Consider the following 26,460-nt stretch of genomic DNA (forward strand, 5'->3'; position numbering starts at 1 on the left):
TAGGTCTCATCTTAGGGTCGGCTGCAGAAAGGACTCTTCTAGGCTGTTTTTCAAATCTGTTGCACAAGACAATCCCTACATTGAATCTAATAGAATCAATAAGATGAGTCTGGTTTACTCTATGACGTCAATTTGGTAATACTGCCAAGAACTTCAGGTGGCAAATAACTAGCGCTCACAATTTCAAGCTGTCAAATGAACAAAAAAAACCAACCTAAACAAAAGTCATTGTATTTCGTAGATTTAACAAAACCTTAATTTGGATAATTGATAATTCCGGTATAGAGCAGCTGTCAATACATAGGAGTAGCGATGGATGGAACCTAATATTGAAACAACACCGCAAAAAAACAGTATTCCACCTGCATGCTGACTTCAAAATATTGTGAAGCCAATATATCGAGGACATAAACATCACATAGGTAAGTATATATAGGTAAATATAGGTTTACTATAACTAACTTCACATATATGTATCTTGAGAAATATTTTTATCTGCAAGGTACCTAGCTGTGGAGTGAAGAGTAATAAACCTGGAGTTACCTATATGCACTTACCTTCACGTTATTTTGGTCCTCTATTTTTAGGCCTCAATATTTTGGCCCCATAATATTCTTGTCACTGACATTCTGACGTGCAACCGGAAAAATATCTCGAGGACCTTTCCCATAGAACACAAATGACCGCTGCATCTGTGTAGTTCCACACCGGAAGCTCACATCGCTCTAGAGCTAGGGTTGATTAGCCAAGTCGTTTTAGCTGACCATGATTACATCTGTTATATGAAGCACGAATACCTTAAACACATAATCGGAGCAGCCTTAGACAATAATATATTTTATCAACTTAACAATCTTTAAGGAGAATTTCTTGGACTCGCTTGTGCCTACAAGGAACTACCAGAGTGAAAGGGCTTATTAAACATTTAAGTTCGTAGTAACACAAAATCTTTAAAAAAAAACATGAGCAAAAGACATAATAAACATGAAATCAAAACATGATGTAGGGTAATTGATAACAGTGTACGTTAGGCGACAAGGTTATATAGTCTCAAACCTTACTAAAGCTAAGATCTGTTTCCTATAGTTTCTTAATGTTGTATCTATTGGTGTTTGTAGAGCCTGAGTTTACAGCTCAGTAGCAGGTTATTGTACTCTCGCTGCTACAGTTTACTCGAACATGGACATTCATTAAGAATAATCACTTCAAATGCCATCCTTGTGGTCAATTCCAAGAAACAATAGATCTTATCCTTACTGTATGCCCTGCACTCCTAGGAGAAAGTAAACTGTCGTTAAAACCATCCTTTAAAGAGGCCTGGAGCCACACTGTTGCAGAGGCCGTAGAATTGATCAAGGTCCTACTTATAGGCTAATCCGTAGACTGGCCACCTTTATGTCTCTTGTGAAAAAGAAATTAGCCACTTTGCAAATGAACTGACTAAATTGACCATATATTATATTTCTCCTGGAGGTGTTTGCTGTTTACTGTAAAAAAGGGCATATCATATTGCGACTGACTAAACTTTATTTCTATATTAACATGGCCAACTTGGTAGCCCAATCTTATTCTAAGCTTTTAACATTAAAAAAAAATATTGAATGCACTGATACATATATCGATATTTATGTGTAGACATTTTATCTAAACAAACTTATTACCACTAATACTGCTACCCAAAAGACTCACTGGTATTGTATTTTCTCTATTTTCTCTTTTAGAAGTTGGCTGCGTCTGATGGAGGTAAGTCCAGACCTGGACATCGAGGTGGGATCCAGACTCTCACCCCACCTCTGGGTGGAGTTAAGGAGGGAATGTGTGGTATACTGTGGAAAACCATGTGGTAGATAGCGAATGGTTGCGTGCAACGGGCATAGTGGACTTCAAAAATCCATGCAGCCTCTATCATTTCTTTTTTACTTTGTGACCAATTTGCCCTTGGCTAGTCCTTCCCAAAATTCACCCATTACCTGTCTTTTTGTGGGCCTCAAATCTGCGGAGCTCTCCACCCCACCCGAGAAGCTGCACTTGATAGCAGGAGAGCCACAGCAATCCATCAATTGACTCCTAAAATAATTCACCAGCCAGAGAAAACACAGAATAGCAGAGGGGATGGTAGCCAATTGTGATTACATAGAGAATTCTGAAGGACGCCACATCCTCTCTAGTACAATTCGCAATATACAGGCACCTACCAGAATTTCAGAGATTGAGCAACACATCTATACAGATGACACACAGATAAACTGTCTGAACACTACATCAACAACAAAAGTATACACAACATTAACATACCTGTGAGACAGATAGTGGGTCAGCACCAGAAAATGGCACTGCATCTTAAAAAGTAATTGGCTCTGGCATAGTAATGGGTAATAGCTTTTCCAATGGATGACAAATATATTAGGTGAAAAGTTACTAAATGATCATGGCCACAAAACCGATTACCACAATATTCTGGGTCAAAATGAACTACAGACAACCTCCAAAGGTGGCAAGCAGACAGATTATGGGGCCTGCTGGAGACCAGCACATCCTTTCTAACCCTGTAACAAGAGCACTGTTAACTCAAAACCCAGAGCACAACTATGAGAGTCTATGTTCAAAGTCTGACCCTAGGGGCCCTCCAAAACTGCTCCCTGCTAATCAGAAGGCACTCCCCAGCCCATGCCAGACAGAAGCAACCCAGGGCCTTTGTCCATCTCACAACAGTGATGTAAAGAGGCACTTAAAGGTGCCCTCCATACCACTTATCATTAGAGCACTTGGTGCATCCCAAACAAGATTTCCTCGGAGGTCTTGTCAGGCCCATTCCCCCATAACCACTGAATTTAGTCTGCCTTGCTCACTCATCCCGAGCCAACATCCAGGAGGCCACCACACAATCACACACACACTTAACCCAGAAGACCACCATAGACCAGGCCCCCACTCAAACTTACTGAGAGGCTCTCACTAAGTAGGATGACCAGGTGGTTCCATTTCAGCACCATGACAATTTTCTAGAGACTTCTGCAGGCCCTCTAACTCTGTTTACCCCACATCCATTACACTGGCTCAGCCGATCCCAGATTTATTTCACAATCCACTTTCCTCCTTTGATTGTAATGTTTTCAGACCCTACCCACCCACTGACTCCAGAGACCATTTTCAGTCCTAAGCCAAGTTGACCACCTCCCACGTCCTGCAAACCCACTGACTCAGATGCTCTTAGAGGCCATCCTCATGCCTGCTGACCTTGACATACCTTACTCAGCTTACCCAAAAACCCTCACAACATCAACACACTTGCTGATCCCAATACAGCACGTGTCTTTCTGCCACAAGAGGCACCCCTTGACTTCTCTTGAGCCCAGAGACTTTCACCAGAAGCCTCTCTGCCTCACCTTGTGGATTGAAGATAAAACTAATCTCTGTAGTCAATTCATTGCTAGTTGAGGTTTTGCTAGCCCGCAGTTCCTCCTATGTGCTGCTGCTCATCTTAAGCACAAAATTCTTGTTAGATGACCAAAGTTCCCATATCAGAAAAAGACAGTGCTTATGTCCCCCCATGTAGAAATGACATTGTATCCTGCAGACCTCAATTGTCTTTTGAATCCTTTGACCACATTCGACAGAGTGGACTAAGGATCTTAGTTGCTTCTAATGTTATAAGTGTTGAAGTATAGCTATGTCTCCTTGAAGTAGCCATATTTCTAAGCCTCCCTTGAATATCACTTCACCCACAGCCGTGGGACTCTAGGTGCTGAAATAACAATTATGATAGGGAATAGCAAAGCCAAAAAATTGATGGGTCACAATATCACAACCAGTATACTGAGGGACAAAATGTCGAAGAGGTAAGTGCACAGAGGGAGATATAGATTTACTACTGTTAACCCCAAAGGTAAGTACCTTGAAGATATATATCACTGCGGTACATAAATGAGGAGTTACGTATTGAAAATGTATACAAGCTTATCTTTCGATACTTTGTCCCTCGATATTCTGGTCACCATATTGTGATCTGTGGAAATAACAGATTTTTATTGTTACCCAACTCAATGGTACTCATTTTATCAACCTCAGAAGCATGAAAGGCTCAGTGGACCCAGATGGGTTTCTAGCTTGTGACCATGAGGTCAAACACAGATCAAGAGAGTGAATGTATTGGTTGACTGAGCTACTGACCTGGGAAGTGCTCAAAACTATTATCCTCAGTTAAACCAAAGGTCTCTTCCACATTAAAAGGTGGAAGTTAGTATGCCACTACTCAACCAGAGCTAACTTGAGGCCCTTGCCACACATCAGTTGCCCATTCTGTAGCTTCAGCGTCAGGCTCCATTTCACTTTCTCAAGATGATTTCTGTCACTGAAGCCAGTATTACATCAGCCTTGTTTACTGTGCCAGATACGTCCTCCTGCCAGACCTTTGTATTCTTCACTCCACAGAAAGGTGCAATGCAATCAACCTACTCAGTGAAAAAAACACATCAAAATCTGACATCACTTTGAGAACAACAAGCCTGCTTCATCTCTTATGCCCACCCCCTTACCGTAGAATCTGGCAGTGGTCACACCTCAAAACCTTATCTGTTGCAGATCTAGCCATCATACTTGACTCCCTCGATACCACTTCTTATGAAGATGATGCTTTATCCACACCCTTCATCAATGCATTCTCTTTCACCCCTGCTTACCATTGTCAATCCTGCCTCACCCAAGGCATCATCCAAGAAGACAAGCCAGATCCTCCCACTCCAAAAGAACCCTACAGTAGACCTACTGACCTTGCCAACTACTGGCCCATCACTCACCTACCATTCATTGGAAAGATCATTGCAAAAGTAATTTATGTTCAACACCAAGGTCCCATTAATGCTAACTATCTCCACATCTACCATCTGGCTTCAGATCACGCTGCAAAATGGAGACCACTACCAAGCATATTGGAGATGATGCCCTTGTGACCACAGATGAGGATGCCCTGTGTCTCCTGATTTTGCTGACAGTCTCCACCCGCCCCCCACCCTAGAGTCTTCAATGGGGTTCACTGGCAGTGTCCTTCACAGGTTCTCCATCTTCCTTTTCATCTGACACCAGTTTGTTAACATGGGCACCTCCAGGTCCAAAAAACTCTCTATCACCTGCAAAGTCCTGCAGGGTTGTATGCTGTCCCTCATCATCTCCAACCTCTACAGGAAGCTGCTTGATGCTCTACTCAAAGGTAACAGCATCAGGATTCATCAATTTGCGATGATACACCACTGCACTTGGAAGTGTCCTCTGCTTCAGATATTCAATACCTCAAACACTTCCTGCATATCATCCAGACCTCGATCTCTAGAGCCTACCTAGGGCTCAACCCAAAATAGAATTCCTGTTATTTGCCAAAAACAACAAACAGCAAACTGCAAAAACCTGGCTCAATTACATGAAATTTGACACCTTCAAACCCCAATTTGTACCAAATGCCAAGTCACTTGGATTCAACCCCGACACCAACCTCACACTCAAGGAACACATTGCCCAAAACAAAAAAAACAAAAACAAAAAAAAAAAGACCCTCTGGTACCAGCTTCCACTGCTAAAGAAAGTTGAACCATCTCTTACAGAACTGCTTTTGAAACCCTTGTGCTCTTGGATCAGGAATGCTGGTAATGCCTGGCTGCATGAATTCCAAGATTCCACATTGAAACCCCTTGATTGGTGTCTGACATGCCACAGTCTCATCCTGGGCAACAAAAAAGGATGATGGACGGAGTGCTGGACAATGCAAACACTCACCTCCAGTTACAGATCTGGGTTTAATCCATCGTTCTTTTGCTCACCATGCCACCCCTGTTTGGACCCAGGCCATATGCAAATCAATCTTGACCCTGTTCCTCATGGGAACAGTCCAGCCCGAACTGCCAGGTCTTTCCTGGACTGGAAACAAGCATCCGGGGACCGGTTTCAGGATATCACCCTTCATCAGTCAGGCTAGCTTGAATCCAGTGGCACAGTGAGCAAAGGACCCACGTCTGGATATACCCTTCCCACTTAGGGCAACGTTAACAACACAAATCCTGGGCCTGAAGAAATATGATCACTTCAACCCATCCTAGTGAAAATGCGTTGGCTCCCCTTTCTGGCTCACACTGTCCTCCCAATCAGTTGCATCATTTACAGAGTTATCACAAATAACATTGGTGCTCATCTTACAGACAAGCTCACCATCTCTGGTGGTTTCCAGCACACCCACAGCCAGGAAAACTGACTAGACTTTAGGAAGTGTAAAGAAAGAAGAAACATGGCAGCGTCTATGCACCAATGATCTGGAGCGACATCTCCATACATCTTGACTGCCCCAACACTGGTCCAGTTTAGTAAGGTGTTGAAGAATTTCCTATATCACAATGCACTAATCATCTAGAAACCAACTACCCCTCCTATCTCTCTTTGACTTTATTCTTGGCTTGACCTTGTACAGAGCTCCATTGCCCTTTTACTAGATCAAAACTATAGAAATACCATCTACATAATACTTCCATTTCTGTCAGAACCACAGGAATAGCTATCAATAGTGCAGAGGCACTAGGGACCAGAGGGTGAGGTGCCAACTGCACCCCATTTATTAATGTTTTTTATTAATAAACAAGGCAAAAGGGATGCTATTTTCCTTGCTTGCATAGGGGTATGTGCACCCACGCTGGGTCGCTGGTCAGCGCAGCATCATGCCGCAGTGGTGGACAATTATGACTGTGCTCTTTGTGGATGCTGCCCCAATTCTCTCTCGTTCACTTACAAAACTTAACCTTATCTGTAAGGTAAGGAGAAGCCACCAAAAATCAACATGGAGACCTCCATGTTTCATTGGCCCTAAAATTCAATGTGCTGTTTATTTCATGTGCTGAAAAGAACAGTGAGTTTACAAGTCAAAGTAGTCAAATGATGTCACCTGTCCTGGGAGGTCTGCTTCTCTAATGGTAATTTCCTATTTGTGGTTTCAACTATGCTGAAATATACCGTAGAAAGGCACCTTTGCATGTGGAGAGTCATGCTATGGAACACTGTCCTTGAAAACCTCACTTTTGAAACCTCCCAAACAACCTTCCACACAACCTTATAAACCATTTTGCATTATCTTGCTTCAAGACGTATGCCACTGAGTCAAGCACCAGGGCTAGGACCAGTCCAAGATGAACTGGACTGTATCAGATAGTCAAATTCACTACCTTACTGCTTTTTTATAATTCATGCCCAGGCAACCCGCTATATCTGTTGACCATAGAGGCAAGCCTTAACCCCTCACACCTATTAGTTCAAGAAGACCTGTCCAGGACCATCACTCTCTCTGGCCAAAGACCTAGGGATGCCACATGTTCTTATGTGACTCACCCATTCAGGTTTGTGATTATCTGTTCAGGTGTTAAGGTACACATGTATTGGAGGGATCCGTTAGTGTTTGAGTCTGGATAAATATTTGTTTGAGTCAAAGTGAAAGTTTGTCTACTTGAGACTAGACCATGTTCAAGCCTGGTGGAAGGTTATCATAGCATTGTTCATGTCTGGCTGGGCAAAAGGAGGCAACTCTATCCAAAGGCCTTCTCAAGGTCACCCATTACCAGTTAACCAAATCAGTCTGTGGACATACCCGCATCATACCACTGACCACATAAGGTTTGGTTACCAGGTGACACTATGTTACTGGCGCTTCCCATTTCCATTCCTGTTTAGGTCTCGCCTGCCGAAAAGTCATTTGAGTGGTATTGTTTACTGTATAGGGCTTGGACCCCCCAATTGCTTACCATTTGTTGGCATCATTGTCACTAATCTTTGTGGCCTTCTAATCGGTCAATGCGTGCCAGGCGTCATTTCCTTTTCTTTGTGTGGAGCATGGATTGATTTATCTTAATTAGTGTCTGTCCCCTGGTTGTGCTGTGAATGAGGTACTATTTCTTTCAGTGTCCCCACCAGGCTCCTTCTTCTTTATCCCCAACCAGCATGATATATGTTGCTCCCTCGCCCTCTACCCCTCCCAGTCTAAAATGGATTTATTTGTAAACAGCAATCCTACACCACAAGACTTACTATGTACCACTATCTTCACTATTTAACGAAATGTCGAGATCCTGAGCCAATCAAGTTTTTCTTTACTTGCCAAAAATTGGACTGCTTGCAATTCCGGAAAACCACACACCATTATTGCGTACTCTGTCTTTAAAAAAACAAGCTCCTGCATTTTATCAAAGGCATCAAATCTTTACATTGATCGTAGGTCAAGATAATTAGTGACATATTTCATTATATTTGCATTTATATAGCACTAGGGTTTGAATCACTATAGGGCAACTCGTCCAACTTTCCATACCACACAATGCCACTCCACACATTGCCACTCAACACTACACTGCACATTGCCACTCAACACCACGCTGCACATTGCCACTCCACTTCGTGCCACACTAACTCCACTACAAGCCACACAACTTCACTCCACTCCACATAATTCCATGCCACACAATTCCGCTCAGTGCCACACAACTTCACTCCACTTCACAAAATTACAATTCATGCCACACAATTTCTTGCACCACAGTTCTACTGTACTCCACACAATTCCACTCCAAGCCACACAATTACACTTCATCCCACTCCACTCAATTCCACTATAATCCACACAATTCTTATCCACACCATTCCACTCTACTCCATGCCACTCGGCTGCACATAATCCCACTTAACACCAAACAATACCACTCCATGCCACACAGTGCCATTCCACGCCACACAATGCCACTACACACTAAACACTGCCTCTCCAAGACACACTGTTCCACTGCATGCCACTCAGTGCAACTCCACTCCATGCCACACATTGCCACTCTGTGCCACTCCAGTCAATGCTACTTCACGCCACACAGTGCCACTCCATGCCACACAGTGCCACGCCACACCACGCAATGCCACTCCACACAATGCCTCTCCAAGCCACTCCACTCCACGCTACTCCACTCCTCACAATGCCACTCCACTCAGTACCACTACAACACTCAGTGCCACTCCATTCAATGCACAGAATGCCACTCCACACCACACAATGCCACTCCACACAGTGGCACTCTACATCACACAGTGCCACTCCACACTACACTGTGCCATTCCACTTCACACATTGCTACTCCACGCCACTCCAGTCAGTGCCACTTTACTCCACTTCATGGCACACAGTGCCACTCCATGCCATACAATACCACTCCACCCCACTCAGTGCTACTTCACACTGTCACTCGACACCACAGAATGCCACTCCACACCAAACAGTGTTTCTCTACTCCACACAATCACACTCCACTCACTGCCGCACATTGTCACTTCACCTCACTTCAGAATGCCACTCAATGCCACACAATGCCACTCCATGCCACACAATGCCACTCCAAGCCACACAGTCCCACTCCACTCATCGCTACTCTACTCCACTCCACCCCACTCAATGTCATTCCACATCATGGAATGATACTCCATGCCACACAGCGTCACTCCACTTTATACAATGGCATTCCACTCCACGCCTCACAATGCTTTCCCACTCCATTCCACACAATGCGCTCCGTTCAATGCAACTCCGTGTCACTTCACTCCACTGAATGTGACTTCACTCCACTCAGTGCCACTCCACTCAATTGTAACTGTATTTGTATAGTGCTTACTACCCCTGATGAGGCATCTAAGCACTTTTCGGCATGCCACTTCACTCTACCCATTGCCACTCCACGCCACACAATGTCTCTCTTCTCCACTCCACACAATCCCACTCCATGCCACACTGTGTCACTCCACTTCCCACCTCAGAGTGCCACTCCATGTCACACAATGCCACTCCGTGACACTCAATGCCACACAGTCACTCCACACCACACAATGCCACTTCACACAATGCCACAGACTGCCACTCCAAGCCACAAAGCTCCACTCCACTCATTGCTTCTCTACTCCAGACAATGTCACTCAACTCCAGGTAGTGCCACTAGCTTCAGCTCAGTACTACTCCCTTCAATCCACACAATGCAAATCCACACCAGACAGTGCCACTCATGCCACATAACACTGCTCACTGCCACTCCGCTCAGTGCTACTCTACTCCACATAGTGCCACTCCCTTCAGTCCACAGAATGTAACTCCACACCACTCAGTGTCACTCCACGCCACACAATGCCACTCACCACCATTCAGTGCCACTCCATGCCACAAAATGGCACTCCACACTACACAATGCCAGTCCACACAGTGCTCTCCTAGGTACACTGTGCCACTCCACTCCACACAAACTTCACTCCATGGCACAGAATGCCACTCTATGCCCCTCCAATCACTGCTACTGTACTTCACTTCATACCACAGAATGCAACTCCACACAATACTACCTCAATCCACTTAATAGCCCTCCACACCACAGAATGCCACTCCACACCACAGAATGCCACTCCACTCCATACAGTACCATTCCACTCCAAGCCACACAATGCCCCACCACTCTATTCTATACAATGTCACTTCACGCCACTTCACTCTGCGCCACTTCACTTCAGTCCCCTCCACTGAATGCCACTACACTCAGCGCTACCCCACCCAATAATAATTATATTTAAATAGCACTTACTATCCTTGAGGAGGCGTTGAAGAGCTTTGTGGAATGACACTCTGCTCTACCCAGTACCATTCAACTCAATGGGACTCAATGCCACACGTCACTCTATAGCACACAATCCCACTCCACTCTGTCACTCCACACCTCAGAGTGCCACTCCACGCCACACAATGCCTCTCTATGCCACACAGTGTCACTTCACGCCACGCAATGCAACCACAGTCCAATACACACCACACAATGCCACTCCGTCGCACTCCAACAAGGCCAAGACCTCTCACATAGGTGAGGCCTACTGGCTTTGCTAATGCTTGTTTTTCAGATAATTGTTGCTAGATGATTTTCCCAATTGTAGACAATTAACACGACTATTCCAATATGCTTTAGATACAAAAATGCCCAGGCTTTTAATATGGTGTCTCGATGAAATTAGATCATCGAGTCACCCTGCTAGAAAATTCCTAAATCCCACCCCTTTCTGGTCTTTGCTTCATCCTCAGACACACCTAGAACGCCCCCCACCCCAGGGTCGCTCGCTCATTAAGCCACTTTCCTTTCTCGGGACGCTTTCTTCCAGTCAGACCCGTACAGTCCTACTCTACGTGCTCCCTGAGCCGCCCGCACTGAAGGGCACAGTCGGGCAGACTGAGAGACCTGAACAAACATGTATCCAAACCCAAACACAGAGGTGGTCACTATGGAAGGTTTGTTTCCCCTGGTCATTAACCCCGAGCCTGGAATGGCAACAAAGGTTCTCTCTCGCCTGACAGCCCCCCGGGCCTGAGAGCGGAATCCGCCCGGACCAGCTGCCGTCTGACACCTATTGTTTGCTCCTGCACCGTTTCGGAGATGGGTGAAGATATTGCACCCCTCCACCCCACGTCCTGCTCCTCGCTGCCGTCCTTTCTACGCAGCTTCTCGGAGGCCGAGGCCGGCTCTCCTAGGGCTCCGTCGAAGCTTTCGCTGCTTCACTCGTCGTCTCCCATCTCTTCTTCCTCCCTTATTTTAATTTCTTTTATTCTCTCGCTCTCTGCCGACATCCCGATTTCCTTTTTTCATCGCCTTCTCGCTCACTTTATCCCTCCCTGGCCCTCCGTCTTCTCTCACTTACCCTGCCTCTACTCTCCGCGTTCACTCTCTTCCCGTCTCTCTGCCCCATCGCATGTCTTCCCTTCTAACCTTTTCTACCTCTCCCCTCCAGACGTGGTCTGCCTCTTCTTGTCCTTATCACGCTCCCTTCCCATCTCCCCTCTCTCTCGTCTCTGACTCTTTGGTCTCTTCGCTCTCGCCCCTGCCTCGTTATCTCTCCCCGAGCCCCACCCTCGCCCTAGGGCCGCCTTGGTGCCCCGACTATGCGAGACCCGTGCCCCAGACGCCATTCCCAGAAGATGTCCCCCTCGCCCCTGCTTCATCTCTCCAGCCTCGTGTGCTTCGGGTTCCCGAAGTCTGGAAGGAGCTCCGAGGGTGAGTACGAGAAGCACACATGCGCGCCGTTTTCCATACTTTGCGAACACAACTATACTTCTCGGTTTGCAAGCGTGGTCACGTTTTAGCTATTGAGGACCCCTTCTATTTCTGTCCCGGTCCGGCCTCGACAATCGCTGAGATGTGGAGGGCACTGAAGAGGCGGGTGGTTGGCCACAGAGGCGGGGTACGAGACTGCAGGGGCCGGGGAAGTGATGGGCCAACTGTGCGCGTAGATGCCAAGTAGGGTCTGCCAGCTCCTTGTACTTAGATGTGTTAAGGTATTCATGATGGGCCTATCTTCGGGGGCTCTCTTTTCAACCTTTGACCAAATGGTGAAACGCAGATCTCAAAAGTGATTGCAGTTGCAAAATAGTTGCACCTTTTGTGTGAAAGCAGCAGTACTGGTGGTGCGAGGCATGCAGACATTTCCATTCAAAGATTGGCACTGCTACCATGGCATAGGGGCAGTGGCACCAGTGCCTGGTGAGATGTCTCCCAGGGACGTAGGAGACAACACATTTCTGGGGGGACAGTCTTGTGGGCTCTCCAATGAGCCCATACAAAAGTACCCATTGTCTGTGAGCTGCAGGCTCTGATAAAGGTATACAGTTGCATAGTTCTGAAGGGGAAAACGTAAATAATGATAAAAGCGGGCGTGTAATCATAGTTTGCAAGCATTATTTATTGGATTTATATTTTGCAAAGTAAAAAGAAAATAAGTGAAAACGAACCTTGCGTCTTCGTGCACCAAGCAAATAAGAATCCTAAAGGATAAAATAAAGAATAAACAAAATGTTCTTAGTGACGTTCTTGAACACCAAAATGCAAATGGACTAATCAGAAACCATTTTTTTCTCGCTGCATTCTTCTTACACTTTTATTCCCTTAACTGAAAAGAATGAAAGTGCTTAGAAACAGTGCTTTTAAAGACCTTTGACCAGACCGCCAGATGACAGTTCCCTTGAGTTAGCAGACAGCACCACTCAGCCACTAGATATGGTCCTGTGTGTAATTTTCAGCCAATAAACTAGAAGGTTTCTCATCCAATCACAGCTTTTCCATTTTTAATGAAAGTATTGAAAGGTATTGGGGTATTTGTTTTTTCCAATTTTATATAGCACAAACTCAACCTGAAGTTATTGGATTGCTTTGCATGAGCACCAGTTACATGTCACAAGAACACATTCATTTGTTTTGGAGAAATGGGTAGATTAAGTGATTTGCCCAGAATTACAGGATGTTGAGCCAACACCAAGACTGGAACCTGGGTCCCCAGCTCCAAAGCCAGCAGCTCTGGTCTATGTGCCACATCCTCTCCCTGCCGCTGACTGTCCGCCTCAAGTAATAATCACAATCCTGGTCAGGGTGAACCCTAAAATAAACTAAATTAGCCTGAGCTCAACCCCCTGGTAGCTGTGGCACATAGAAAACAGGCTTAACTTAGGACAATGTGCAAAGTATTTTTCAGTACCAAAACAATAATAAAATTGAAATGCAAAGTAATAAATAACCCAAACTAAATTAGAAAAATAGAGTAGAAACGATTAATCAAAATAACACAAAAATGACAAAAATCCAATCAAGGGAACCGGAGATGTGAATTTTATGTGGGAGCAGCTCCAGAAAGCTCAAAGAACCAATGAGTCAAAGCTTTTGATTGACATGGATCTAAGTGACATTTGAAGCTAAGTACAAGAGACCATAGAGGTCAGGTACACCAACTACATTTGTCCTGGTCAAAGACTGCACCTTCTGACTTTAGCTCTTTGTGTCCCATTCCACAAGAGTACACTTACAAAGTCCCTCCCCCACCCCACCCCAGAAACTCCGGGGAGGCATTTGGGAGTCTCAGAGTGTTAGGCAGATTCCAACAGCAGGTTCCATTCCTGGTCCAGTTGCCACTGGTCAGTTGTTGTAAAAGCCCATTGTAGCTTCTTGTGTCCATGTCGCATGAACAGGAGGTCAACCATATGACCCTTTGGTCCACCTCTTTGTCCTGTGTACAAAAGGCAGCATGCCAAGTCCTTTAGGGCTCCTCTCAGGTCACAGATAGCAGGTACCATCCTCTACTGTTCTTCCTTAGGTCTGTGAGTGTTCTGAAGCGGGTCACTGGATGTCCCACATTTATGCCTGCCACGAACCAGCAGGTGGAAAAGGCTCTTGGGCACACCCTAACCTAGTTCCTGGGGCCAACCCTGCACACTCTGGGCTTTTTGAAGCTGGTGAATGTGTGTGGCCACACTAAACGTGGGCTCTGAGAGCTCAGTGTGTATGTTTGTGGTGTACTATAGTAATCCTAGTATCCTCTCACATCTAAAACTAATATTGAGTTTCTGCTAACCACTGTAGACCCAATAAGACCAGAGACAGGAGTCTGGTAGGAAAACAAGCAGACAATTGCCTTGGCATCCTGTTTTGCCCTTTGAAGTGCACCCCATGTATTATATGTATTACCCAGAGACAGATGTCTCATAGAACAATCTGCTTTCCCCATATAATTGGATTTTTAATAATTAATAAAAATTGTTGTTTATTTTTATAGCTAGTCCTGTTCCTGGGATACATGTTTAGGATTTTAATCTGTACTCTGGTTTTCCGCACAGGACAGCTAGGTCTGCCACAGTGAAAATAGCTTTTGGGTGCTAGTCACTGTACAGTAGGACATGTTAGCGTAAAGTTTCTACATATCCTACTTTCAAATACCATGTGCCTTGCATTGGTGCCTTGGAAGCAACAACGCCTGATTAGTGGTGACTTATTACTAGTTCAAATGGTGATTTTTACCCATCAAAGGGTTTTATTGGCTCTTGATGTTAAGTTTTGAGAATCCAGTCATGATTCTATCAAGTGGTAATGCTGTGTGGAGGGGCGTACACTTGCATGGTCAGGCAAAGAGGCAAATAGGCAACCTGACTGAATTTTACTTGACAGGGTGGCAAGATAGATTCCCTCTGTCACTGAAGAATAAGAGCACTCTTATTACATGGAATGTAAAAAGGCTGGGCTTGGCAACTAAAAGGCATATGATCATTGCATACTTGAAGAGAAGTGGTACACATATTGCATTCCTCCAAGGACTTATCTTAAGACTGTGGTCTGTAGACTATAACGGAGATGGAGGGGCCAGATAGTCATGAAAGTGTACTCATCTCTTGAAAGTGTGAGGGGGGGGGCTCATCAGGGCTGAGGTCCTGTTCCCTGCCTCACACACTGTAGCAAAGAGGGAAGATATGTGCTGGTGACAGGTAAGTTAGATGGGCAGGAGTTATTGTTGGTCAGTATTCATGTGCTTAATCAGAAGCAGTTACGATTCCTTGCATTGCTGATTTGGCCCTCTACACTCATTGGAGGGGATTTTAACTGTGCTAGAGATGCGCACATAGCTTGCTCTATGCCACCTTTGGCAGGTGCTCAGTATGTTAAAGTGGTGAAGGGCTTTACTAGATGGACAGCGGATTGGGAATTAGTGGGTGTTTGGAGGCTCCAATACAGACACCGTAGGGAATACTCATTTTACTCCAGTATGTATGATGTTCACATGTGATTGGATGCAGTGTTCTGCTCTAGTCTGTTAAGTCAATGTGTGGTGAGTTTGGAGTACCTGGGCAGAACATTGTAGGACCATAATTCACTTTTGGTGGGAGTACAACTGAGAAGACCCCACAACTGATACTTTATTTGAGAAGATGATTACAGAATACTTTGGCAGTAACCAAGGTACAGCATCCAATGTGATGGTTGAATGGGAGGTGTTTAAGATGGTGGTGTGAGGTAGCTAATTATGTACGGTAGTAGGAGCCTGGAAGGCGCTAGAAGATGGACAACCGCAAAATCAATCATGAGTTGGAATTAGACATAGAAGTGGCCCGGACTACTAAGAATAAACTAGCTGGCAGCAGGGAGAGGTATATTCAGAGAATCCAGAAGTTTCGTTGTTATAATTACAAAGAGTACACCAATGGGTATATGAAGGGGACAGTAGGCCTAGGAGGATGCTGGCTTGGTTGGTGCTGCAGAGAGTAGAGGGTCTCTGATCACACAAATACAGGATCCCAGTGGTCCCATACTATGCTTCCAGTTACAGATAATGACACCATCAAAGAATAATATAGGGCTCTATTAGCTCAAACTGACCAGGCACTAATGAAAGAGGTGAAGGCATTTTTTAACAAGGCCCATCTGAGTGTGTTGGACTCAGAGAGCAGAGAGACTCGAGGGGGCCAATCATAGAAAATAAAATTAGACAAGCCCTTACACACATGGGTAGGGCTAAAACCACTGGGGATGATAAGCTGCTAAAAAAAGCCAAGTTCTTCCACTAGATTGGTACCACATTTTGTAAAGGTATATGGAGCAGCTTGGGAGCAGGGTGAGTTCCCAGCTTCAACTAGGGCAGCCTTAATGGTACCACTTTTTGATCCAGGAAAGAATCAGGACACTGTTTCCTCATATAGACCCTTTTCAATGGTGAACCTGGATTTGAAAATCATTAGTAAAGTTTTGGCAACTTGACTATACCAGCATCTGCAGGGTTTGATTCACTGGGGTCAGAATGATTTCATACCTGCCTGTAACACGTTGGGTAATCTCAGGTGCTATTTAAGATTCTAGAGGTGACAAATGTAGCCTTATTCCCTGATGCAATGAATGGCTCTGTCAACCTTGAAAATATCTTCAACCCTGTAAAATGGAATTATCTTGAGGTGGTTATGGACAGAATGAAGTTGAGGGTGGATTGGATTAAATAGATTACAGTACAGTACTCTAATGTGGTGGCCCTGGTAAAAACCAGATGGTATGTATCTCAACAATATTTTATATAACATGGAGTGTGATAGGGTTACCTCCTTTTCCCGCTGCTTTTTGCTACTGTTATTAAACTTCTGGAGGCGGTAAGGCAGAGGGTGGGGAGACCAGAAACATCCCACTAAAGGATGGATTCATATTATATCACTTTACAGGGACAATTTATTATCATATGTCCACAGCAGGACTTCGGATTTAGGGCCTACCATGCACCTTCTAGATGTGTTTGAAAGGGTTGCTGGGCTTAAGACAAATACTACTAAGGCTTATTTCTTCTTGGTTAGCTGAGATGGGCAGGAACTAGACGTAGCTACAACAGGAATGCAGTGGGCCTCTCATACCTTTAAATATTTGGGGTAAATATACATCACTGACCGATGGACCTGAGAAACAGTAACTTCGGAGTCACAATGAGGGCTTTAAAATGATCATTGGCATTTGGCACTCCCTCATCATGGTGATTATGGCAAGGATCGCTCTTGCCAAGATGGGGGCCCTGCCCAAGCTGCTATACTTTTACTACCTCCCTGGTTTGTAGCTCTATCAAGTGGTTTTCATAGACACACTACTTCAACTACTAGTATGGAACAGAGGAAGACAGAGGGTTGTGTTGGGATTCGGTTAAACACACAATTTGCAAGGAGGCTTTAGTGCTCCTGAGTGAGAGTTACATTACCTGATAGCCCATCTAGAATGCATAGCATGATGGATTGATAGTGCGAATGTTGAGGAATTGGGGTAATAAACAAACTAGGGTGCTCTGATTGCGGTTCTAATGCCGAAGTCCATCAAAGCCCCTAGACCCAGTTCATTACTTTTGGGACCATTGAAATTTTGGAAACTAGGCATTGCGAGGACCTCTGGACAACCACTGCATGCTTCAGCTTTGTCCTTGATTATCCTCCCACGTGTGGAGCTCCCTATTTGGGCTTGGCCCCTGTTCAATTTTTGAACCGTTGTGCACTGAAACTAATATTTGAGGGACTATGGGACACAGGACTATACATGCATTACTTTAGCATTGGAGAGAGGGAATAGTAGGCACATGGTTGCATATCTCTATACAGCACTTACCAAAATGTTTAGAAGGGGTCTAGACTAATTCAGAGAGAGATGGCAGACTATTATAGGCCATGAGATAAAAGACAAGGAATGGGAGACAGTATCAGTCTATACTCAAAAAGTGCTGAGAAACACTGCGCTGAAAGTATATACAATTTAACTTTTTACACCAGTCATACCTCTTCTCCATGAAAATCTGTGAGATATATGAAGGAGACCCTAAGCCTTGTGCAAGTCTCTACATGCAAATGACTTCAACACAGTGTGGGACTAAATCTAGATTAGGGAATATAGGGATCAAATAATACAGTGTTTAAGTAGGCCTCAAGATTACATAATTAAATGTAGGTAAGACTTTTGTTTAGTTGGATTCAGTAGACTCAACCCTAGAAAAGTGTGTAATCAACTCTTAGACTTGGCACTCTCAATGGTAAAACAACTAGTGTCAGTGATGTGGAAATCTTATCATGGACCAACATTTGCAAGATGGAAAACGGATGCTGAAGCGTAGGCTAGAACACAGGAAGAGACATTAAGGAGAGAGAAGGCATGTGGGATGTGTAGGCGCCCATTGTCAGATTTGTGGTATGAAGTGTTGCAGAGTTTTGTTAAATATAGACCTATACAAGGATCATTACTGGAGGACACAGAAGTAGATTGGTTGCGTAACACAGCCTGACATGCTCCACTGTACTATAATATTTGTTTGCATTGACAAAGTGGTGCCCCAGGTTGCAGAACAGACTTAAAGGGATGATGGTTTGCTAGCAGCCACACAGCAAAGTTAATCCAAAATCATTAAGTGATTGTGTTTATATGTTACACCATAGCCTTCTGAAGACGTACGTCATACCTACAAAACACACGTAAACATGTATATATGGAACCGCATTGTTCACAAGTGGTATATAAAGTAAGATGTAAACTGAAAACAATAATAAAAAGAGGCTTAAAAAAATGAAAAATATATTGGTTCCTTGAATTGAGATATGCTTCTTTATTATGAATTTCATGTGCCAGTTCTTTGAAAATGCGTGCTTCCCAGGAAGACAATGTAAACATAGATCTACAGGAGATTTAAAAATAACTTGTGAGAAGCAGCTGTTCAGTGCTTAATGGCATTCAACCTTTCACCGTCTTTCAAATGCAGAAAGAAACAGCAACCTCACTGTCCTACTCATTGTCCTGCTAAATGTTTGCAAGCTACCTGGGGGTGGGGAGGGGGGGCAGCAGCACTTGCCCCACCCCTAGTTATAGCGCCACTGAAATGCTGAAGACGTCTGGGTCAGCGGAACTTTCATCCTCCGCTTGGTCAGCGTGAAGCTGAGGTATGGCTGAGGACGCTGTGGCGGATGACTATCTTTTGTCCCCTCTCATCCCCCCAAAGTTGTCCCCTGTGTTCCCCCCAGTCCAAAATCTGGGGGGGGGATAAATCCCTGCTTTCCCCACACTTCCCATGCCCAGGCCCGACTGCACCCTGAAGCAGGGAGAACCTCTGACGTGGATCTCATGGGCATCATTGAGCCAGGTGGGGGGATGGGGAGGAGGTGCTATATTCGCTTTTGGGTTTCCTTGAATTGAATTGTGGTACTTGCATGTGGTACTTGCATTATGTTGAATATCATCATGGCAGGAATGCAAATAGCAGAATGCAAAGGGAAAATCACAAGGCATGAAACAACTCGGATCACTCACGTGAGCTGCTAATTATTTTAAACAAATGGCAAAATGCGCAGTGTGCATTGCAATTTATGGAGTGCTGTGCTGACATAACATAACTGGGGATTTCTGAAGCACTGTGAAGCTGTGTCAGGGGAAGACATGGGATGACGGGTGGCGATGGCAATGCTGGCACCTTTGATGGGGGCAATGCAGTTGGGTGTAAACGGTACAGGTGCATTTGCTTACTTAACCACATACCAGTAGTTTGGGCTACTATAGTGATCCCTATGGGGCAGTGCATTAATAACCCTAATTGTGATAAACACGCTAATGGCCAGAACATAAACATACAGGCAGTGCGAGCAACCTGGGCTGCTGCCAAGCTCACAAGCAGCACACACTGGCTGACCAATCGATGCCAGAGTTTAGAGGTGAGCTCCGGAATGCCAACCCTGCCCTCTGACAAAGCTCTTCTCACAACCACGGCAAGGACTCCGTGCAAGCCAAGGGAACTTCCACTACGGAATGAGAGCAGTCGCCGCCTGGATGGAGGCCAACTGCCTCAAGCTCAACTCGGACAAGTCAGAGATCCTCATGATCGGCTCCTCCCCTTCTGCCTGGAATGACTCCTGGTGGCACACTGCACTTTGTAATGTCCCCACGGGCCATGCGCACAACCTGGGCATCATCCTGGACTCCACTCTATCGATGACCCACCAAGTTAACATCATCTCCTCACTAAGCTTCCACACCTTCCGTCTCCTGCAGAAGATCTTTAAATGGATTCCCCCAGATACAAAGAAGACAGTCACCCGCGCACTCATCACCAGCAAACTGGAGTAAGGCAACGCATTATGTGCTGGCATTACCACGAAACTTCAATCAAGACTACAGCGAGTCCAGAATGCAGCAGCCAGACTCATCCTGGACATCCCCGACACAGCCGAATCTCCTCCCACCTTAGAGACCTACACTGGCTCCCAATCAACAAGCACATCACATACAAATTCTTGATCCACACCCTCAAGGCACTGCACAACATAGGCTCAGCATACCTCAACCACCGCCTCACCTTCTACGTACCCATCTGACATCTCCGCTCCTCCCAGCTCGCCCTTGCAGCCGCCCCCAAGATCCAGAAAGGTACAGCGGGAAGAAGATCCTTCTCCTACCTAGCAGACCGGGCATGGAACACACTTCCCCTCAGGCTCAGGCAGACGGCATCACTGAAGTAGTTCAGGAAGGATCTCAAGAGCTGGCTCTTCGACTGAGCAGCCCACATTCATTCAGCGCCTTGAGACCCTAAGGGTGATTAGCTGCGGTTTACAACTCCTGATTGATTGATTGAAACTAACCATTCTGGAAACCCCAGAAGAGCCAAAGAGTTCTTAATGAAGGGTCGCTGCACTCCTGCAGAAGTCAACAAAACATCCGAGTGCACCCTCCCACAACTTTACAAATGTCTGGTCCATCACACATATCATGCACTGGTTGACATGGTGCAGCCGAAAGGTGCCAATCATTTCAAGGGCATTCAGGAGAACTGTTTGGCCAGAGGGGGCATCGTGTCAGCAGAGCCATAACTGCATTTCTAAACAGACTGTAATCACGTAACCTAAGGAACGAGCAATATTTGTTTTGCCGTCCTTGGCATGGGTTTAACATTGGTTCATATTTGACAGCTCTAAAGGGAAGTTTTAAACCATCGGAAATACAACTTGGCCAGAAGTTTTGTGAAGTTTGTGAACGCGATTTTAGCCAAGCAGCTAGTATCAGGTCCAATTTAAAAAATCGAAATACGTCTGACTCCCAACAAATTAATCAAACGCTACTGCTTTTTTATCTGATTGTTTGACAGAAGGATTTTTTTACTTTTCAAACGGATTTTATTAACTAGGCAATTAGGACAGGGATTGGTTGAAGAGTGAGTCAGAATCCGGGGATTGCTCAGGGGGATTCGTGTTGAGACCCAGCATCGTACAGTCCTCTGAAAAGGGGGACACGCAATGCCAGGCGGGAGTGCGTCGGGGCCTCTGAAGATGGGCCTATCCTTTACCCCCTTCTTAAAGGACAGGGAGCTGACAGGCCATTTCCTTGCTTCTGCACCTAAAAGCACACTTAACTAGTCACTGCCACTTTCACTTCCCTGGATGGCTTCTTAACTAACCCGCTGAGCCTGTGCGGCCTTGTACCCCGCCCCTGTGCAAGCTACCCGCCACCCCCACATTCTGTCGAGCTCGGACCGGGACAGAAAAAGGACCCGGGCACCGAAGTACAAGTGGGCCCATATGCGAATCAGACAGCTAGAAAGTGGCCCATATTTGCAAATCGGGGTCAGTTTTGAAGTTGTTAGGACACCATGCTTAGGCGTTTTGCAATGTATGGAAGACTGTGGATTTGAGGATGCTGTAGGCAATGTTAGATAAATAAACAGTAAAAACGGTCCCAGCAGACTACCCAGGCATTCATCCTTCTGAGGTCAACATAAATCTGTCACATTGAGTTTCGTAACCACAAGCTCTTGTTATTCAGCTTCACCATGCCCGTCGCGCTGAACGTGCATAATTCATTAGATTATGCAATGTAAGGAAGCCCCACAATATTTCCTGATGTCTTCTCAATTACCCTCCGATGATCAGCCCCAAAGCAAACACCTGCTCGGATTAGGTGCTCATGTTCTGTCTATTCGAACACCCTGGCCCACCATTCTCTCAATGAATGTGTGTATTCAGTAACCTCCTCTCTCTCCTTCAGAGTTAAGCAGCGCTGACGTCGGTGGACGGGGAAGCAACCAAAGCCTGACCAGTCTGCCAAGTGTCCGGCGCTCGGGATCCTCCAGTGAGCGTGCAGTGGCCAGCTGGGCCGTGTCCTTCGAGCGCCTCCTGCAGGACCCCCTGGGGGTGGCATACTTCACGGTAAGCTGAGCAGCAGGCCATGGCGCTTCTCTGTGAGGTGTGCTGCTGACTTTGATGGGATGTTGGGCACACCTCCCGATGACTGGATGCTCCCTTCTGACAGTGCGCCCTCTACTGGATGGCTTTCACTACTGACCTTACCACAACTGTCAATTGCACCCCATTTCTAATCGCACCCCTTTGGTAACAGTGCTCAGACCTTGCCAATCTCGCCCCTGTAAACGGGGCTGTCCTGCAAAGAGACTCACTCTTATTACCGTCAGCCTTCTCTGACTGTGCCCCCCCGGGCTTTGCCATTTTGAAATAGCTGTGCTCTCCCGGCTGCCTCTGGCCCTCTACACTTGCTGTCCACATCGACACAACACACCTTCTCTTCGTGCCCCCTACCCTCTCACGCTCACTCTGCGTCCCTGGCCCATCACCTCCCCTCTATGGCCAGCCTGTAACCAAAGGTCCTGCCCGCCACTCAAGCTGTTCCACCCTGGCAGTCACGATCACATGGTTTGTCCTCCTCGGAATTTGCTCTTTTACTACTTATTAATTGCCACTGGTTATTGCGTTGTGCTGTAAATAGTGGAAAAACATTATTTTATATTTTGTACTTTTTCCTGACCTTTTCTACATGTTCTCTTTTGCCTTTGATTTATACTCCTATATTTGCATTTTCACATTGTGACTGACATCCATAAGCAGGCTTTCTCATTTTGCTCAAAGGATTTGGAAATATTTTCCACTGCTCCACATTTGCTTTTATGTCCACCTTTCCATTTTCCCTCTGCTTTTTTCCTAGTATACTTCTCTGCTGGCTTGCTGCTGTTGTTGCTTGTATACCTGGAATGTTGGCCTTTTGGCCTATCCCAGTTATGTTACCACAGGAACTGACTGAATGACTACGGGGTTGGTGACCCAACAGTATATGAGCACAGCTCTATCACTATCTGCATTTTAAACAGACAAAGTATATAATTCAACTTATGTGCACTTTCATATTTGAATTAATCACGCGCCTCTGCTATTCATATACACAATACTCCTCAAATCTGTCTGTGAACGGAAATGTTAGAAACTTGCTTGCAAGCCAAATGTGTGTCTTGAAGAAGTCTTTGACACTTTCGAGTATTGGATGAACAAATTGACGTTTCTACTTTTTGCAAAAATGCTTTAACTTCAGATTTGATTATATTTTGCTCAGAAAAAAAACTACAATTTGTTGGGCTTTCTCAGTGTTAGGAATCAGGATACTGAGTTTTTTTTATTTATTACAAATAAAGCTTACCATTTTTCATTACAAAAGTAGAATCACTGTTTCGTAAAGGAGTTCTTAAATCAACAGATACTGCGACGTGTTTTAATGTGATCTGGATATAGACGTGATTACAGTTTACATTTTTTCGCTATAATGTATTCTGAGTTTTACATTTGATTTGTAAATACATATTAATCTCTCTCTCTTCCTTCCTTGCTTTCTTATTTTCTTGCTCACCTTCCTTCCACTGTCTCACTCCTGCGGTTCTTCCTACCCTCGGCCTTCATTTCTGCCTTTGTCCTCCTGATTCATGTTCTTCCCCTGGCAATCCCACGCTGCTCACCTTCTCATTCCTGCTTCCCTTCCCCTCGCCAACTTCCCTTTCCACCCCCCATTTTCTTTCCCTTCTTTGTTCACGCTTCCTTCATTCCTCCTTCTCTCCTTCACGTTCTCCGGACCCCACCGTCTGTAGGAGTTTCTTAAGAAGGAGTTCAGCGCCGAGAATATCTTCTTCTGGGAGGCCTGCGAGAAGTTTCAGCACATTCCCGCCGAGGACAGTGCTCAGGTAGGAGGAAGGGCTGGGAGTGGGAAAAAAGGGAACCTGTTGACAATCTAACTTGTAAATTCACACAAAAGTGATGTATGCAAGGAATCATCATGTCTTCACAAGTGCAGCTCTGTTCCTCCTAGGCGCAGGGCTCTGTAAATACGGTCCCGGAGAGCCGGGTCCATGCCTGATTTTTAGCATATCCACATTTAGAAAAATGTAGATTTCTGAAACATCTTTTTTCTAAATGTGGATATGCTAAAAACCTGGCATGGACCCGGCTCTCCAGGACCGACTTTGCAGAACCCTGTCCTAGGGTAGTAAGAAGAAGCCTTGAGTATTCTGTCCTCCACCTACAAATTAATTCCTACATTGACGATGGCTTGCAAGGGTCAGAGAAACCAGGAAGTTAAGGTTACTGTTTGAGCATCACCTTCATTGGGATGGAAACTGTGATAAACAAGTAACTGTGGTTATTATGTAAGAAAAACACATATCTGAGAGGCCATGGTTGAGAGCGACACATTACCATCCTTTGCACCTCGACTTGTAGCCTTCAATACGCAATTTTAGCTACTCCCCAACTCCAACCCTACATAGAATCCATCCTTTTGGTCCACCTGCTCTGCCACAACTTCTCATGTTTTCACTTCTTCCAGCCGGTTGTCTGAGTGACTTGGCCTCATTTTATTCTTATCTCCTGGTTGGGCTGTCCATGCTTATCTACGTTACATCTCCTACTACTAGGCTTGTCAGTCTTCTTTTAATATCACTTCATATTTATTTGACGAAGTTTATATATTTAACCAATTTTTATCAGCTTTCCTACTATGTCTGCTACTTAAAGGCCAAATGACAAAATTGACACAATACTTCCTCAGTAACGGTATTTGCCAAGCTATTTCCAAAACTGACCATTACTGTGACGCTTCTCAGTCATGCCCTGCTGATACTGGGCATAGGTCGGGATGGCGGGCAGCGTGTGTACAGCCGAACCCAGATCACGATGAGACCTGTGCTCCAAGCCGTGAAAACCCATATTCACCTAATTATTTGTGGGGCATCCCAGGTCCTATGAACAGCTGCACCAACAAGATGCCTTGCAAGGCCAACATCATATCCCGCCTCATGGCCTGTGTCCATGGAGAAAACCCTTCTCCAGACCCACTCAACAAAATTAATAGACGAGTGAGAGGTTTGTGCATAAGTGCCAGTCAACCCGCGCCTGACTCCCAAGCCGTAGATAATAGTTGGAGAACTATAGATTATGTGAAATTATATTAATCATGTGAAATGATATTACATCATCACAGGAATGACGTAACAACTCTATCATACTCTTCCCTTTAAGGGGAGTGGGTCTGTTTTCCAGTCAAAGTCGAGGTACACATTTTGCTAGATAAATATAGATGTTGGTAAGTATATGTGTAGTTTCTATTTATTTATTTATTTATTTATATAACTGTGTTATCTAGCATTGCTGCACCCATAACGTATTAGGGCATTCTACATTTAATGACAGATACATCTAATAGCAACAGAAGCTAGCTAAGGTAAGAGAAGATTTGTGCTTCTGTAAGAACAGACAGAAAGACATATTTTGAGGGACAGCTGGTATAAGTGAGTTTTTGGGTATCACCTGAATACCGCAAGAAAAATATTGGTCCATAAATTTGCTGGAAGAGAGTACCACAAAGCAGTTTTCACTCCCAAAAAAGTGTTGTTAGCCTTGGGCATTCTGAATTTCGACAGTTTTAAGTACAAAGTGTCCCGGCCACTTGGACCTCCTTGTCCACCCAATAGATTGGCCAAGTTTGATGCTGAATCCGGTTCAGGGCTTTCTAGGCTTTGGTCCCATTTAAAATTTGACTCTTGTATCAGTTGACAGCCATTTAAAACTTGAAAGGATTAGGGCAATATGGTCTAACTTATTTGTTGAAGACCAGAGTTTGGCCGTGAAGCATAAGACACTTTAAGTTGTTTGAGTGAGGTTTGAGGTACTTGTTTATAATGTAAACTACATATTCATGTCTATCAACTTATTTGTTTGTCACTGAAAAGCAGCAGGTAATGTTTGAGGTGATCCATGAACATGACATTTTATTTTTATGTGTACAATGGGAATGGAGCGACACTGTCAGA

At 45.0% G+C, this 26,460-nt stretch overlaps 1 protein-coding gene across 5 annotated transcripts in view; it reads left to right on the top strand.

The window, feature by feature from the left end:
* RGS14 (regulator of G protein signaling 14) overlaps positions 1-26,460 on the top strand; it is a 161,801-nt gene that overhangs the window by 44,717 nt on the left and 90,624 nt on the right. For 4 of the 5 annotated variants that reach the window (XM_069244481.1, XM_069244482.1, XM_069244485.1 and 1 more), the window contains 3 exons: positions 1,722-1,743; positions 22,365-22,525; positions 24,244-24,336. In XM_069244481.1, the coding sequence (XP_069100582.1) occupies positions 1,722-1,743; positions 22,365-22,525; positions 24,244-24,336 (276 nt within the window). Of the gene's footprint in view, positions 1-1,721; positions 1,744-11,138; positions 12,078-22,364; positions 22,526-24,243; positions 24,337-26,460 lie in introns of those variants that run through there. The other variant, XM_069244483.1, reaches the window with a different exon arrangement.

This window comes from Pleurodeles waltl, chromosome 7 (genome assembly GCF_031143425.1).
Source record: "Pleurodeles waltl isolate 20211129_DDA chromosome 7, aPleWal1.hap1.20221129, whole genome shotgun sequence".
In the NCBI taxonomy this organism is placed as follows: Eukaryota; Metazoa; Chordata; class Amphibia; order Caudata; family Salamandridae; genus Pleurodeles; species Pleurodeles waltl.